The sequence below is a fragment of the Lagopus muta genome, chromosome 1 (genome assembly GCF_023343835.1).
Source record: "Lagopus muta isolate bLagMut1 chromosome 1, bLagMut1 primary, whole genome shotgun sequence".
NCBI lineage: Eukaryota > Metazoa > Chordata > Aves > Galliformes > Phasianidae > Lagopus > Lagopus muta.
The window spans coordinates 91,651,821-91,668,674 of NC_064433.1; the positions used below are offsets into that span (position 1 = coordinate 91,651,821).

General features: G+C 46.1%; 1 protein-coding gene across 3 annotated transcripts; it reads right to left on the bottom strand.

The window, feature by feature from the left end:
* Positions 1-5,451: 5,451 nt before the first annotated feature.
* Positions 5,452-10,770, bottom strand: LOC125686340 (zinc finger protein 239-like). 3 transcript variants are annotated; one of them, XM_048930242.1, is made up of 4 exons: positions 10,670-10,770; positions 9,827-10,015; positions 7,720-7,804; positions 5,452-7,278 (listed from the first exon to the last, which is right to left on the bottom strand). In XM_048930242.1, exons 3-4 carry the CDS (start codon positions 7,763-7,765, stop codon positions 6,362-6,364), a joined length of 963 nt encoding a protein of 320 aa, XP_048786199.1. In that variant the 5' UTR covers positions 7,766-7,804; positions 9,827-10,015; positions 10,670-10,770; the 3' UTR covers positions 5,452-6,361. The 3 variants fall into 3 exon arrangements, with proteins under 3 accessions (XP_048786199.1, XP_048786202.1, XP_048786192.1); XM_048930245.1 differs by having other exon boundaries at positions 9,827-9,982; positions 10,670-10,746; XM_048930235.1 differs by lacking the exon at positions 10,670-10,770 and having other exon boundaries at positions 9,827-10,648.
* Between the last annotated feature and the right edge of the window lie 6,084 nt (positions 10,771-16,854).

Below are 16,854 nucleotides of genomic sequence, written 5' to 3' on the forward strand. Positions count from 1 at the left end.
AGTTTAAAACCTTCCCCCTTGTCCTATCAATATCCACCCTCATGAACAGTCATTCCCTCTGCTGTTTATACACTCCCTTCAAGTACTGGAAGGCCACATTGAGGTACATAAATACAAAGTTTATCATGCCTGGATTATTCCGAAAATAAAATAAGTCGTTGAGACCGTTCCACTGAGAAAATGCTCAGAGCTATCTTTTTTCCTTCAGGGACCTTTCACATGAAGCTGTGGGTGAGATTCTGTTCTGTGTCACTAAGTACAGGTCAGGGACATGTGGAAATGAAAGCTGAAGTGGCTTTAGCTCACCCTTTAACTGGGCCAGGAGCAAACCGACCTTTGGCATAAGCCAGGTGCTACAGAACTGACTGACTCCTGGAACCTCTGTGGGGCAGCACTGCCATCTGGCTATAATGGTGTGTATGCTTTGTGTAGCAGCTGAGCTGCCAAAAGTGCAGTCACTTGGGGCTCCTGAAGCCGTTGTCCTATTACCTGGGAGGTCAGAGAAGAGATCCCTGTACTCTACATGATGGGCCAACTATTGTTTTTGATACCACCTCAATAGTGCCAGCTGAATTATCAGCATCAGAAACAGAATGGTATTAGTAACAATAGGAATAAATTGGAGGAATATGCCATGATTCCCATGCCAATTCTCTTGGGACCTTTATAACTGCTTCTGGACGTTCACACCTGCCTTTGCTAGGAGAGACCTTCATCCCCTCTCCCTGTCTGCCCTTTGCCCTTTGTCTCCCTGTCTGCCCTCTGCCATGCATGTGATCCCTCTCGGACTGCTCTGCATGCTCGACTGTTCGCAGCTGACCTTCAGCCTGAGGCTTCAGTCAGTTTGGCTGTGGACTGAATTTTGTCTAAACAAAAAAAAAAAAAAAAAGAAGAACCAAACATTTTTACCCCCCCCCCCCCCCCCCTTATAAAAGCAAAAATTACAGGAAGCACAAAACAAAACCCCAAGCCTTCCATCTATTCTCAAATGCAAGCAGAGATGTTACTGGAAACATTTTAAAAATTCAAGCCGAAGGCAGTTTCAAAACAAGTGGGTATTGTTTCCAGTCCCAGGGCAGCTGCAGTAAGAGCTCTGAAGAGCGAACAACAAAAGCAAACCCATTCAGATTTCTTTGTCCTTGATGAGAGCAGCAGCAGAGGGAAGGAGGCAGTGCTTCATCACTCAGAGAGTGCAAATGTGACTCCAAGATGTTGTGTTACATCTGAGTTTAGAAGTATGAATTAAAAGCTGTCAGGCTGATTTTAAAAGCAGATCTCAGTCAAGGAAATGGCACAGTTTTCATCTCCAGTGCCTCTTGGTGGATTTCACTTGCTCACTTATCTTTATTCCTGCAAAGCCTTTATTTGTGCCCTGAGTGCCACGTGCCCTCTGTGCCCAAACACCAGATGAATGTGGAGGCGATGGGGAGCTCCTGCACATCCGTGTCACCCAGCCCGCAGAGCTCCAGCGCTGGCCCATCACACATCCCTCACGTGTTGGCAGCCAGGGGCCTGCTTTTTACACACCCTATTGAAAATTCCAGCCATGGTTGTAGTCCTCTTGCTGTTTGTCACAGAGCTGTTGGTTGTATCTTTTTTTTTTCTTTTGTTGCAGTTGCTCGTCTGCAACGGCTTTGTTTCCCCCATTACGCAGTGAGGGAGCGGCTTTCTTTGCTGTGCTCAGCTTTTGCTATTTTGCTTAAATTCTCCTTCTCACCTGTAATGAAGTTATTTCCATAGGGGGATGCTGGAGGGAGAGTCAGAGAGACACACTGCTCTGTACAGCGACAATACAAGCACTTTGACAGCTTTCTGGGACATGTCCTCACCCTCAGTTACTAACCATTATACATTCACCATGCTTGCAGTTTCCAATTTGTTGCTTTTGAGTTGTCACCATGGAGAATAAAAGCAGGAAAAGCTACTGCCAATCTGCCTTTTTATTACAGAATCATAGAATTGCAGAATCATCTGAGTTGGAAGGGACCCTTAAAGGCCATCTAGTCCAACTCCCCTGCAATAAACAAGGACACCTACAGCTCCATCAGGTGCTCGGAGCCCTGTCCAGTCTGACCTTGGGAGTTTCCACAGATGGATGCACTTGATGCTCAAGAGCCTGCTAAATGGTTCATTTATTTAATCCCTTGAAGTTACCTGTTCCCTAGCAAAGCCAGAACCTGTGTTTCCAGAGGCCTCAGTCCTGCTTACCTTGCACTTACAAGGACTTTAACCTCCAGGAAAGTAGAGATGGGCTAAAACCACAGTGTAAAATGCTACAGGCTTTACCTCTGACAGATACGCAATTAGCAAAAACATAGTCTGCATGCATCTTGGTGCAGCCTATTTACAGACTGCACTGTGCATCCCTCACAGCCAGAAGCCGCTGATGCAGTGCAGGACCTACCTCTGCTCAACAGCTTGGTCACAAGCTGCACAAATACACCTTCACCCAATGTGACAGAACAGACAAGCATGTGTAGCAGGCTTGTAGACTAAGGGACACTTTAAGTTGCACTGGGGGAGAGAAATGTGGCTTGTTTCTTTTTAAATAGAAATATGTATAAATATATATAGTCATTTCTGTGTTCAGTTTCGGGAAGAGAGATCAGAGGCTGCCTTCTGCTCAGGCCATTGTGGTGCCTGAGTAGAAGATGTCATCCTCCAGCTTCAGTAAGGTGCAACTTAGGCTGGTTCTTGTAAATGGTAGTAAAAGGAAAGAAACCTGTATCAAAAGGTCTCTGTGGGCAGCCTGTCATCCTGATGAGAGACGCTTCATAATTAAGCAAAGATACCAGCATACTGTAGCTGAAGCAATTGCTAAGGGTCTCAACTTCCCTGATCACATCAGTGAGTATGCAGTTACAGAGGTCCCAAATACAACAGGTTTAGAGGACTTCAAGCAAATTAAAAGTCTAAAAGTTTTCATACTCAGGTGCGTGCAGCACACAGAGTGCTTTTCAAAGTACCTTTGAAGAGCTTTAGCATAGTTCTGTACTAGTGCTAAGACCTTTGAAAGGAAAAGTGCAGGTATCATCTCAGCTATTGCCCAGCAGACCTGAGATCTGTACACTTCTGTGAATAGCTCAACTTCACTTGTAGGCCAACCTGTTTAGAAACAGCCCATGCAGCTAAGCTAAACTGGTTCTTCTTTGAGCATCTCAATTTTCATGATTAAACTCATAGAACCATGGAATATCCTGAGCTGGAAGGAACCCGCTCTCTGAGCATCTCCTTAAACTCCAGCAGCTTGAGGTTGTGCCCACTGCCTCAGGGGGAGAAGAGACTGGGGTCATGGCAGAGCACCCTACTCCCACCCACATCCTTGTTCTTCCAGCTCCACTGTCACAATCCTTGGCTGCTTGCTCTACTTTGCTCAGCAGAGTGCTCTCTGTCACACAGACAAATTGACATCAGAGCATCATAAAGGCCACTAAACCAGGGATGTGTCTGTGATGCAGTGATGACTTCACAATGACATACAGCGGTTGTCATGGCTGCCCAGGCCTGCGCTGCACCTGGTGTCCTGGAATGTGTACATTTATCACGGCAGCAAGAACAAGCTTGAGTATACTGGGCTCATTTGGCAAGGTGCTGATGGTGGAGGGTCTGCAGAGCTGACCTTGCTGAGAAAGGACCCCACGGTGGACAGCCATTTTCGGATACCAAGGACTGTCTGTCCTTCCTACACTGTGGTGCCCAGATGTGACACTGTGGAGCTTTCTTAACACCTCCCTCGCTTTCAAAGGTAAGGAATATGAAGCTGAATTGTATGCTCTGCGTTTTGGACTATAGCATTCATAACTATTGAACAGTGTGTGAAATGCCGTATTGAACAGTGTATGAAATGCCGTATTGAACAGTGTGTGAAATGCCATATTGAACAGTGTATGAAATGCCCTATTGAACAGTGTGTGAAATGCCCTATTGAACAGTGTGTGAAATGCCATATTGAACAGTGTGTGAAATGCCCTGGCCTGATGTGGCCAAGTGAAGAAGAGAGCACTGCACGCTGCCTAAAAGAGTGATCTACACGAAGACTCAATGGGAACAGATAATGCCCATCAGCAGGTTCTCTGTGTGCACTTTGAAAAACAAACAGAAGCAGATGATTGTGCCAAGGAGTTCACATGGGCTACTATTGGCTTCCATGCCCCTGGCATGTTTAATTTACCATGTAGAAGTAATACTCCTGTTCACAGCATTGTTTTGCTCCTAACACAAATGTATACAAGATATGTACAAGATGCACAAGATCTGGTATTCCAACTCAGTTTTCAGCCAATTTATGAAGGAGAATAACAACTTCCATTTAGCATCAAAACATTTTTGGTATCAGGATGTGTAGTAAGGACACCAAATTGAACTGTCCTTTCATAAGGCTCCGGACGTGGCTGGGGGAGCGCAGAAACTACAAAGGCAATCTGTCAGGCTTTTTCAGCTCAAGTTCTTCCTAGAAACATTAACAAAAAAAAGTGCAACAAGGAGACAAACATCTTAAACAATGTCTTCTGTGGGAACTAACAGCAATACTTGATGTGTTACTTGTTTGTTGGCCTGCCTTTTTTTACACCAAGCTTGTCACTGATGTGTACCACATACCCTGGTGCTTGTGAGACCGTGGTCTGGATTGGACTAGTACTGTTTAAGATGAACCCTCTTGTCTGTCATTTTACAAACATGGATCATTTCATGGATGTGATTGAGGGCAGTCATGTGCACAGTTAACCAGTACAGATTTATTAATTCAGACTCTTGGGAGAGGGTGGGAGCAGAGTGAGAGCAAACAAATTAAACCAGCTCCGTTGCCAGTGGAGCATGAAGCTGAGCATAGCAGCTGGAAGTTAAGGTGTGCTACATTACTCAGCCTGTAATTCCAATCATAATGCTGCTGTTCAGAGCTTGCTTCTTTCAGAATCCCATGCTTTTCAAGCTTTTGGTCCTTACTGATATCTGCTATTTGGAAGCTCATCTTCATGAGAATGCTCATTGTTAGTGTTGGGCTGATAAACAACGCTGAAAATAGAAATTCTACAGAACAACAGATTCAAGCACTTCGTTTTCTTGCCTAAAGCACACTGATTTCTTCAACTGTTTGGCTCCGTGGGTGGAACAGGCAGTATATATTGCTACGTTCATTACAGGGAGTTCTTCCGCGCTAGAGATATTAACATATTTGTTATTACTGCCAGTTCTCTCCTCCCCCGTACCAAGCAGTCGTTTGAGCTAAATTTCCTTGTAAGGACAGACTCCCAGCAGTTGTATTTTTCTCCTCAAAGTGAAGATCTCTTCAGAGGTCAGTTCATTCTGCTTTCTCAGAATTCTGCCTCCCCCATATTCCTTAGACAGTCATTACTAAAGAAGATGTCAAAACCACCTGCAAAAATTCATGGGAATTCTAGAAATCAATGTCAACATCAACTCTTTGCAATCATTAACAACTCAAAGGCGGTGTTAGAGTTAAAAGCTTTTATGCAAGAAAAGATATTTAACACTGAATACAAAATCGGTTTGACATAGCTTATTTTGAAACATCATCCTCTTTCTTTTCATCAACTGTCAATTAAAAAATCACAATTAAAAAAAGTCATCCTAAATACTTTTAAAAGCCTTATAAAAACATTCATAAAGTGCCACCCACAAAAGCGCCTAAACAAGAATCTGAGAGAAGTACCTATTAGGATGTTAATTTACTTAATTGCTGCTGAGGACAAAGCTGTCAAACTGCTGAGGACAAAGCATCATCATCTGAGAACCTGCCAATTTAACAGCTATCCAACCGAGCAGAAATACAGTTCCAGAGTGGCCCGCACAGAGGATGGCTGGGCCTGTGACATACACTCTGAGGCATCCAACTCTGTGTTGCAGGGGTTTGAAATAAATAGCTAACACCACCTAAACCCAAGAAAACTGCCAAGTGGGAGATGTGGATTCTGAGGGGAGCAATCATGCTAAGCTATGGCTTTACAACAGAGGCAAAACCCAGGCAATTTATACAGCAAACAGATTTTAGGACAAAAATCACAACCCTCTAAGAATAACAAAAGAAGGCACTGATCCTTGGAATGTCTCTCCCTCCTGGTCTTGGACACACCATACGGTAAGTATCTTTCCTCCCTTAAAGAGGGGCTGAGAATTGCTACCCCACGGTAAGTATCTTTCTTCCCTCGAAGAGGGGCTGAGAACTGCTACCTCACGCAGTGAACCTGCGCTAGTTCATTCAGTGCAGGCTGAGTGCCTAGGCAGTGCTCACAGACCGATCAACCCAGAAGGACACAGGCTCTGAGGGCTCCCTGCCCCAGTTCACACCCCATATGAAGCATCCAACGGCACCAGGTCCATGGCCCATCATCCACGTGGCCAACTACCCTGCATGGTGCTTTTGGTGGCGCACCAGCTGGGGCTGGAAACGAAAGCTTGCTCCGCACTGGCCGCAGCGGTATGGCTGCTCACCCGTGTGGATGCGGGTGTGCTTGATGAGGTTGGAGTTGCCACTGAAGCCCCGGCCACACTGGCTGCACTTGTAAGGCTTTTCACCGGTGTGGGTACGAGCGTGGTTAATGAGGTCAGAGCTCTGCCCGAAGCGTTTGCCACACTGACCGCAAGAGTAAGGCCGGACACCGCTGTGGGCCTGCTGGTGCTGAAGGAGGTGGGAGTGCTGACTGAAGCTTTTCCCGCAGGCTGAGCACTTGTAGGGCCGCTCGCCTGTGTGCATACGCTGGTGTTTGATGCAGGTGGAGCTATCGCTGAAGATCTTCCCACACTCGCTGCACATGTAGGGTTTGAGCCCGGTGTGGATGCGCTGGTGCTTCAGGAGGTTAGAACTCTGGCTGAAGCTCTTTCCACAGTCTGCACAAGTGTAGGGTTTCTGGCCGGTATGGACTCGCCGGTGCTGGATGAGGTGGGAGCTCTGGCTGAAGCCCTTGCCACACTCCCCACACAGGAACGGGCGCTCCCCGGTGTGCATTCGCTGGTGCTGGATGAGGTGGATGCTCCGGCTGAAGCCCTTGCCACACTCGGAGCAGATGGTGGGCTGCTCTGCACGAGGGGCTCGCCGTGGTGCTGCCACCCTTCTCTCTTGTCTTTTCACCAGGCTGACAGCAGAGCAAGGCAGCTTAGCCTCCTGTGCCTCCCTGCGGTCACCTTGCCGTGCCTCTGTGGAACCACACTGACTTCCATCACCGTTCTCCAGCTGTTCCTCTTCTCCTACGGATTCTGCTGCCAACAAGTCCTGTGGATGTGTGCTTGCAAAGTGATTCAGAAAGGGATCGATCTCAGCACCTGGAAAAAATGACAACGAGTTGCTGTAATCACTAATTGTAATTATTGCTGAGAGACAAGGATGGCAGAGAACAGGTGAGCTCTTCTCCCAGAGAGTATCGTCTGCACTGTGGAGGAGAAGCAGTTCCAGGGAAGGACTGGGATCAAATGTAAAACTAGTTGTGAGAATGCGACCTCATCGTGCAACCCAGAGCAGATGTGCCACAAAAGGCAGTGCGGAGGGCAGTGCATTCAGCCCTTCCTTGCCCCCAGGAAATTGTCACATTCTGTCTTCTTAATATTCTGTCTTTCATACATACTCTTAATAGCACATTGACAAGGCTGCAGTGACAGGGAAAGAGAAGGTCTCAAATCAAGCTGGATGAAATAAAGTAGTTTGAAGAACACTGCAGAAGCTCAAATTGCTTTCTTGCTTTCTGTGTTTATGAACTCATTCCTTACCCATGTCCTTTGAGGCCTCATAATCTTGATCTTCTCCTTGGTCCATCTCGGCAGCTTATGTCAGGTTCACCAATCAGGAATCCTCCTTACAAAAGCAAACAAATCTTAGCTGAATATTCAGCAATAGTGTCACATAATATGCCTTAAAATCTACTCCCCCTACTGAATATGGGGAACAGATGGAGAAATTGCTTAAAAGTATGGAACAATCTGAGCAACAAACGTTTATGGGCACCCTGTGCACCAATGAGGTATCTGATGTCAGATATGTTTTATTTTCCTATAGGAGATTCAAGGTTGCCTCTTTTCTGATGACCAGTATATGAGGGGGGAGATATACCAGATGTGCTGGACTCAGAATTGAGAGACAGCAACAACAGCCATAAGTTTAAAGAAAAAGCAAAACTCAGCCAATCTGCATGCACAGTTGAATTGGAGGCATTTCTGTAATAATGACAACCACAAGAATAATCTTAAAATTATTATTATTTAAATTAAAATTATTCTTAAACTTATTCTAAATGGAAAATGACTCTTTAGTCACCAGAGCATGATTTTCTTACTTGCTACCTCAATTCTCCTTTCTCCTCCAAGAAAAGACTCTCAGGCTGAGGGAGCTAAACCAACAAAACAGGCAATATGATGTTATGTCTATTCCTACTGGATTCTGGCAGATCCCTGCTTTGCAACTCCAACAATTGCCACAAAAGCAATTATTGGGCAGGTTGGTCTTACAAATGCCACCAGCACAAAAGGTAGGCACTGGCAATTGATGCAGAAAAAATGCAGGAGAATAGAGAAAGTACAGTGGTATGAAAAAAGTCCCACTTTACTTCAAAAAGGAGGAATCAAAGGTGGCAGGGGAAGGAATCCAGCTGGGTGAATCTAGGACTGGAGAATGATACGCATCACAGCATTTCTAGGAATATTTTTAAAGTATTTAAGACACTGTTTGTTGTTGGGTTTTTTTTAACTCTCCTTTTAATCCTTAGTTCCCTAAGTGCCAGCATCCCTTCAGAAACATTCTCCCAGAACTATGCTTCAAACTACCAATCCTTGTTTATGTATGGCTGAGCTATGGGAAAAGTACATTTCTGGACAGCAGTTCAGCTGCAATTGGTTAACTGGACAGATGGCCTCTAGTGCAAACAAACAGCATAAAATGATGGGTGTTTTGTTGTGGACTGCTTCATCTATCACCAACAGCTATTTATTGAACGGTAACAAGCAGTAAGAGATTAGATGGCGTCAGAATTAAGGAGACTACTCAGATGAGGGGAATGGTCCTGGACAGATACCAGTCTTGAAGTCTTTGATCTTGGGTCGCAAAGTTGGACAGAAAGAAAGGGAGCAAGCAAAAGAGACTTACTGAACTATAGAACGATGAAGAAAGAAAGTGAAAGGGGAAAGCAGAAGCTGAGTGCCTACTAAATAAATATCTGCTGAATGCTGATGGAGACCATCTCAGCAGATGCGCCATTTCAGGCTGTCCTGAGCCAACACGTTAGGTTGCTTTCAGGAGCCTTACAGCTCTCAGAACTTCACAACTACTGAGAATCTCTGTTGCAGCAGATTGATGGTAGGAGCCAACCCAGCTACCAACATGCTGCAGTGTGTACCAGATGGCCTGTTCCACCCAAAAGCAGGAGCCAAAGCCCCATGCACACACAGGCCTTTTCCCTGAGTGGCTAACCACAAACAGCAGGGTTTCCCTGTAAAGGGTGTACATATGGGACCTGCAGAGAAGCAGTTCAGAGGTGGTACCAGCATCTTGCTAAATGTCTGACCACAACTACCAGGGGAAGTCTCAAAGCACGCAGCCAAGTCAGAAGGAAGAGTTCGCTTCTGATCCTGCAAAGACCTCCTGATGCATGGCTGCTGTGCTCAGATTTGCTATGGCAGCACAGCAAAAAGCAGACAGTCCTTATACATTGACAGGCTAGCCTGGGGTAGGGAGAGTTTCCTCCTTTCCCATCATCAGTCCTCTCTGTAAAAAGAGGAGACTGATCTCACCAACAGAGAAGACAGTCCTTCAGGATCCGACAATCCATTGTCTATACCTCAACTGTTTGCTGATGACTCTTCATTTTCTCTCCTGACCACTCACCTCCATAGCTGTCCTGTGGCTGTGTTGGATTGTGGAGGCTGTAGGAGTCATCCCAGTGTAGAGCTCCATCTCTCAGGCTCCTTGGGGTCCTGCAGTCTGCTCCTGAAGTGCTGTCGCTGTCTGAGTGTTCTCTGCATGGTCACCCCGGGCACCAAGCTGCCATTCAGAGCAAGGTGTGAATATCCTATGCTGGAAGGGACCCACAAGGATTACCGAGTCCAACTCCGGACTCCACACATGACCACCCAAAATCCAAACCCTGTGTCTGAAAGTAGTGTCCAAGCACTCCCTGAACTCTGGCACATGGGGCCATGCCCATCACCCTGGGCAGCCCGTGCCATGCCCGCCACCCTGTGGTGCAGAACCTGTTCCTGATATACAGCACTAGCTGGAGATGTCCTCCCTAAAGCAGGGGCTGCTGCGCTGGGAAGGGCAGAAGGTGGGGTGGCCAGGGCACTGCCGTAACACCCGAAAAGGGATGAGAAGAAGAAGTGGGAGACGTGGAGCTCTGGGGAACCGGGGCAGCGTGTGAGGCTGCCTGTGTGCAACAGAGATCGGAAACTGGGCAAGAAGATGCTTTTGCCCGCGGCAGGTGGAAAGCGATGGGACGGGGGAACTGCGCTACAAGCAAGGGACGGGAGAACACAGGGACAGCGGCTAAAGCGGAGACTGGAGTAGAAAAAGGGCAACCGGCCCTCCCCTCCTCTTTTCCGTCTCTTCTCCGGGCAGGTCCTCCCTCCACGATGCCGACAGACAAAGGTTCTGTCGGAGCTTCCAACCCGTGCAGCCCTCTCCCGGCCCAGCGCTCCGCTGCCGCCCACCATCCAGCCGCCCCGCGCCTACCTGCAGGGCGCCCGCTGCCGCCCGGCGCCGCCACGCTTCCTGCTCCGCGGGCAAAGGGCGCTTCCTGGGCGGGGCGGGGCGGCTGGGAGCCGTGCGGGGAGGGAGGGAGGGAGGGAGGGGGGGGGGGGGGGGGGGAGGGAGGGGGGGGGGGGGGGGAGGGAGGCCGTGCTCGGCTCTGAGGGAAGCGGGCTGTGAGGAAGGGGGTCGTTCCCGCGTGGAGCTGCGCAGGGCCCCAGCCAACCCGGCCTTGAGCCCTCCAGGGATGGGGCATGCACAGCTTCTCTGGGCAGCTGTACCACGGCCTCACCGCCTTCTGAGTATCTCAGAGAAGCTTCCCTGTTGCACTGGGCAACGCGAGGAAGGGCTCACCTGGGCCTCTGCAGGACTGAGTTCGAGCTCTGTCTGGAGACTCCCTCCAGAGCACAGAACACATCAGCCTGTGACAGCGAGTTGATGCAGCGTTCCTGGTGTGCCCACCGGCAGAAACCTAAAGTGTGCCCTAAGTACTATGGAAACTGCAGTAACAGGGAAATGAATAGAGCTCATTTTTTTGTCATGCTGAGGCTTTCAGCATCAGTTTGCGTTATGACTTTCTGTTTGAGAAGTTGTCTGACCAATACAAGCTCTTTAGACGTGCAGTCTGTGCTTAGCCTGGGTCTGAGCAGATGGAGAAATGGCCGTAGACAAGATAAGTTGAGAGTACTAAAATAGGGTGAATGGGAGGGTCAGATTGGATGTTAGGAAAAATTTCTTCTCGGGAAGAGTGGTGAGGTGTTGGAATTGGCTGCTCAGGGAGGTGGTGGAGTCACCGTCCCTGGAGGTGTTCAAGAATCATGGAGATGTGGCACTGAGGGACATGGTTAGTGAGCATGGTGGGGATGAACTGATGGATAGACCAGATGATCTTGGTGGTCTTTTCTAACCTAATGGTTCTGATTCTGTAGCCTCATCGGTCTGTAGAACAGTACAGCTGTCAGGCACATTGCTGCATCCTTGTCATGTTTGCAGCACAACACATTCACTTAGAAATGGGGAAGGCAGAAGATCAATGTGTTTGCAGTCAAAGTACAAATGTACAGAGAAGAATGAATGACGAAAGTATCCTGCACATGAAACTACAGTACTGACCGTGGCTTAAATACTGATATGAAGGAACATTGGGCTCAGGCATCAAACTGCTGTCCAGCATCAGTGAAGGCAACCGATGAATTCATTTTCAAATACAATGTTGAGAAGAAGGTGATTGGAAACCTTTGGTTTCAATCTACCGTGACAAATCCTGTCTAACTACTATGACTGCCTGCTATCCAGGCAATGACTGGTGGTGTGGCCAACAAAGACTTAAGGCAGTTTAGCAAGGAGAAGGGCAAAGTTCCTCACACGTGCCAAAATAATCATGTGCATCAGTACGGATTGGGAATTGGCTGTCTGAGCGAGTGCCATGTTGAACAGGACCTGCACACCAAGCAGAATACAGCGCAGTATGCTCCAATTACAAACAGGGCAGCTTGCATACTGGGCTACATCAGGGAAAGAACGGCTGGCAGGTTGACAGAGGTCATCATCACACTGTTCAGAGATGGGGAGGCTGCACCTGTAATACTATGTCCAGCTTCAGGCCCACCAATAGATATGGAAAAACTGGGCAGCGTGCCCAAGTTGCTTAGGAGCCTAAAACATGTGAACAGTGAGCAGAAGCAAACTATTCTGCATATGATAAAACATATTCTGCAAATGATAAAACAAGTTTGGTTTAAAAAATCAGGCTGGACACTGAGAAATACTTCTTTGTTATGGGAGTAGTGTATGAGAGGAGCAGGCTACCTTACAGGGTGCTGGTTCTCCGATCTTGGAGGCTTTTGAAACTTGGCTGGACAAACCCATGGCAGACCTGTTCTAGTGCTGGTAGTAGTTGTGCTTTGAGCAGGAGGTTAGACTGCAGAGGTCTCTTCCAATCAACATTTCAGTGATTCTACAAGCAACCATGCATGTGTCGTCCCACAGACAACTCAATAATTACAAATCGGTAATTAGGGAGAAATCTTTCCAAGAGAGTTTGACTGTCTTAAAAAGGTGGAAAGCAGTAAAGTGCCCAAAGTGTGTAATGTAGTCGTATTTCAAGGAAAAGAGAAACCAAGTGTCTCTAGGCTGATAAAAATGGTAAGCTGTCATTTACAAATTCACTATTAAAATACAACTGCCTGAATCGAGTTGGGTGCTTTTGGAAAAGTTCCTGCATTTCCAGATAACTGTGTTCAGAAACACTCCCATGTCAAGTCTTGGCTGCATTCAGTTGCTACTGCACAGCAACTTCACTGTTTGGTTAAACTTCATTTGGCTAATGTTTTGGAAGTACCCTTTTTTTTTTGTTTTGACAAAGCTGATATATTGTTTTTTAAAAGTTCCATGCATTGAGTGTTAGAAATGCTTATTTATTTATTTATGTCTTTAAAACAGCCTAAACAGCTGAAATGACCAAAGATGTGTGTTTAATGACGAGTTTGTTGGAGCAAAGCAATGAAATCTGATGAGAATTACAGTCAGTAAGGGGAAACACTACACTGGGGAATAATTAAGTTTCCACTTTGCGGTGAGTTGTAGCAAACCCTCAGCTTTACCGTTCTGTTGGTGTTGTAGTGCCTGAATGAATGCTTTATCTATCCAACAGTCTTTATAGTAATTACTTTGCATTTAGCTCAACTGCCATCTGAATACAAGGGAAGAAGGTCTTAAGGACATTTGAATGATTGTGGCTGCCCACTGAAGATTGTTTCTTAAACTTAGGTATTGATCAATCATTTTCACTTGAAAGAGCAGAATGATATATTAATCACTCAAATGTAGAGCACCATTGCTCTGCACTACTGCTAAAAAGTAACAAACAGTAAGGCCAGTTTGCTGTCTTATTCTTCTTCAAACACATTTAGCAGAGAACACAACTGCAAATATTTGAGCTTTAAACCAGAGACACGCTTTTCCATACCATAGAAAAGATTGCTTGTTAACACTGCAGAAAGCGTAGTGCCTTTCCAGAGGACACTGACATCCCATGGTTTGGATTGGAATTACCAAAGCTCCCCCTTCACTCTCGCAGCTGTTTCTGATACGGGAATGACAGAATCATCAAATAGCTGAAGTTGGGAGGCACTTCTGGAGGATCACCAGGTGCAACCCTCTGCTCAAACAAGGACACCTACAGCAGGCTGCCCTGGGTCACATCCAGTTGGGCTCTGAATATCAGTTTTACTGTCTCTGTTACACACATCTGTATTCTATTTCATGGGGGGTGGGAAGACCCCTCCCCTCCTTACCCCCTACCTATTATTGCTTTGGCAGTGCTCTTAGAAAACCCTCTGAGAATCAGAAAAATAAACAAAAACAACAATAGCTTGTTATAAAATATTATATATATTTTATATATATTTATAATATATATAAAAATATTTTGTTATAAAATAACAAAAACAAAAAAAATCCCCGTGAAAACAGGTTGGGAAATTAAATTGAGGAGTCTCAACAGACACTGGATTCTATGAACGCTATCTTCAGCAAACATTCAGTTTACATAGCCTGCAAACTAAACAGCTGAGATGGTTTGGTGGACTCACCATCACTGGAGGTGTTCAAGAACCATGTGGCACTGAGGGACGTGGTCAGTGGGCACGGTGGAAATGGGTTGGTGGTTGGACTGGGTGATCTTAGTGGTCTTTTCCAATCCTCATGATACCAGGATTTTATGTCGTTTTGCTGTTTATCTCCCTGTTGCACAGAAATGGGACGTTCTCTGTCATAAGGTGATAGCAGGTGATGTTTGTTGGTAGTAGCAAACTGCTTTCCAAGGGTTCATCTAATCATTTAAGTCCACCTCATGGATGTAGCAAGTTCTGTGCTCTTTTGTTTTTTGGCTTTCCCTTAATACCTGCAGCTGAAGTGTGGGGAGTAGTTTATGTCTCTCCACCCTCCAATATCTAGGAATAACTGAACATTTTCAAGGAGCTGTTAACTCAGGACTTGTTATCCAAGGAAAAGAACAACAGATGCAGTGTGTGTGTTGGGGCATTGGTTAGGTATGTAGAAAGCCTTAAAAAAAAACATATTGAGCACCTGAAGTGAGGTGAGAGGAAGCGGCAGATTCATTTCACAGCAGTTTTTGAGGAGGTTATGGGGTACTGCTGATGTACCCCTATGCTGGGAGGGCTATCAGGCATTCAGAAGCATTGGGAAGGCAGCTGGGATGCGTCAAGTAAAACATCTTGTACAGTGGTGAGAGAATTGAAGGGGAACCACCAATGTGGCAGTTATCACTTAAGCTTGTATTTTGGCAGGGCAAAGCTGCAAATTGTTTGTACAGCTGTGACTGTGCTCTGCTAATTTTATTTTCCAGCTATATAAATGTTCCAGTGTATGCTGAGAATTTTGCTTTCAAATATCTGGAGAATAACATATCTGTGTACTGGAGGGGGCAGCCTTTCCCTGCTTCTTCCCTCAGGCAGCCTGGTGTTGAATAACTTCAGTGTCAGCGATGGCTGATCCAGAAATGGAACAATATTAACATGGCTATTTGTTTAAATATGCATTTTGTAGCCCTCATCAAGGTAATTGCGTTCTGCAAAGTTAAAGATAGCAGCCCTGGGTCCCCGTGGCAGCTTAATTTGAATTGGAATCGATTGCTTGACAAGGTACAAGTGAATCTGTGTACCTGAAATTGCATACACATGCCTTATCAGCCCGAAGGTAATGATATGCAAATGATTTGGGCTTCAGTGGTCTGTGGGTGCTGAGAAGCAGTGAATTGCAAGCGAGTCTTTGAGCAGTTCAGCTGCTGATGAGAACACTGGCATCTAGTGGCTGGGGATGGCTGTATGCAAGGCTGTCAGAGGTGGGCTGGGGTCACTCAGCTGGTTTCTTGTGTGCCTTTTCTAATTAGACGGATTGCCTTAGGGCCAACCAAGCCAGAGGGAGCTTAAAACCAAAGCTGAAGTAGGGCTGTACATGGGTACAAGTGCACATGCTCATGTATGCATACGCCTCTTCATCTTAGCATGAGAATTATGAAGGGCACGCTAAAGTGTACAGGACCAGTGTGACTAATGGTGCAAGTCAACACCTTTCCACTTTGAACCTGGAGAACAAATTCATTAAGCTCTGCTGCTATTTTGAGCTGTGTAAAGACTCAGCCAATTTCTGACTGACTGACTGAAGTGTTGCCCTTTCATCTTACAAAGGATGGCACCAGTTCAGTGTGTCAGGATGGAAGGAAGAGGAAGTTTGCGATTACCGGTAAATGTGCAGTAGGGTGAATTGGTGCCTTTCGGGCCTGCATGGCTTGTGGAGCTCGTTAAGCTGGCTTAGGTGTAGATTACAGTACCTGGATTGGTACTGGGGAGGATGCTACTGAAGCAGCACACTGTTCATCTTTGTTATGGTTAAAGAGGGTAATTGTTGGTGTAGCTGCTCTGCCCCAGAGATCTTTTGTAGTTGAATGGTGTTGGCTTCCTATGGTACTGGCAGACTCCAGCTACTTCTCTGGATTTATTAGATCACCCTGTTCATTTATATCTCTTTGGTGCAGTACTGTTTAGACTTCTTGTATTTGATGGCTTTTTGTGCTTACTGCTTCTTGTTGTTGATTTGAATGTTTTCCTGCTGTTGGTTCAAATGTTGAAAGAATATAGTTTGTGGTTTTTGTCCTTTTCTTTTGAATGCACCATTGTAAATTCTTAGTCTTCAGAGTGCTGTAGTGTTCACGGTGTGTGTACTTGCTGAAACAAGGCAGTAAAGATAACCCACAAGGCTATATTTCATGATCAGACATATCCAGTGAAGGCAGCAATGAAAGTTACAGAGACTCTGATCAAGTTTACACACCAGAACTGCTTGTCTTGTTGATTACCTGCATAGCACCAATTTTTTTTTCAGTCATGCTGTGGTCTTTAGGGTGGTTGCATTTGTCTCTCATTTTCTGTATGAATGTGAATCATCTAAGCAGTTATTTTGGATAGCTGGTGCAGATAGGCTGACATACATTTCATCTTACGGCTCTCAGGTACGTGTACTTCTATGTCTCTGTACTTGGATATGAGGCATTGCTTGATAAGCAGAAGGAAAGGCAACCCGCTTTCCTCCCTACAAATCCTGTCCATTTTGAGGTGACAGATACATAAGAACCACAGACCTCTCTGGGG

Coding starts and splice junctions, on each gene's coding strand:
- LOC125686340 (XM_048930242.1), bottom strand. CDS start 7,765: ATGGACCAAGGAGAAGATCAAGATTATGAGGCCTCAAAGGACATGG. Junction 7,279..7,719: donor TGAGGCCTCAAAGGACATGG/GTAAGGAATGAG, acceptor CATTTTTTCCAG/GTGCTGAGATCGATCCCTTT.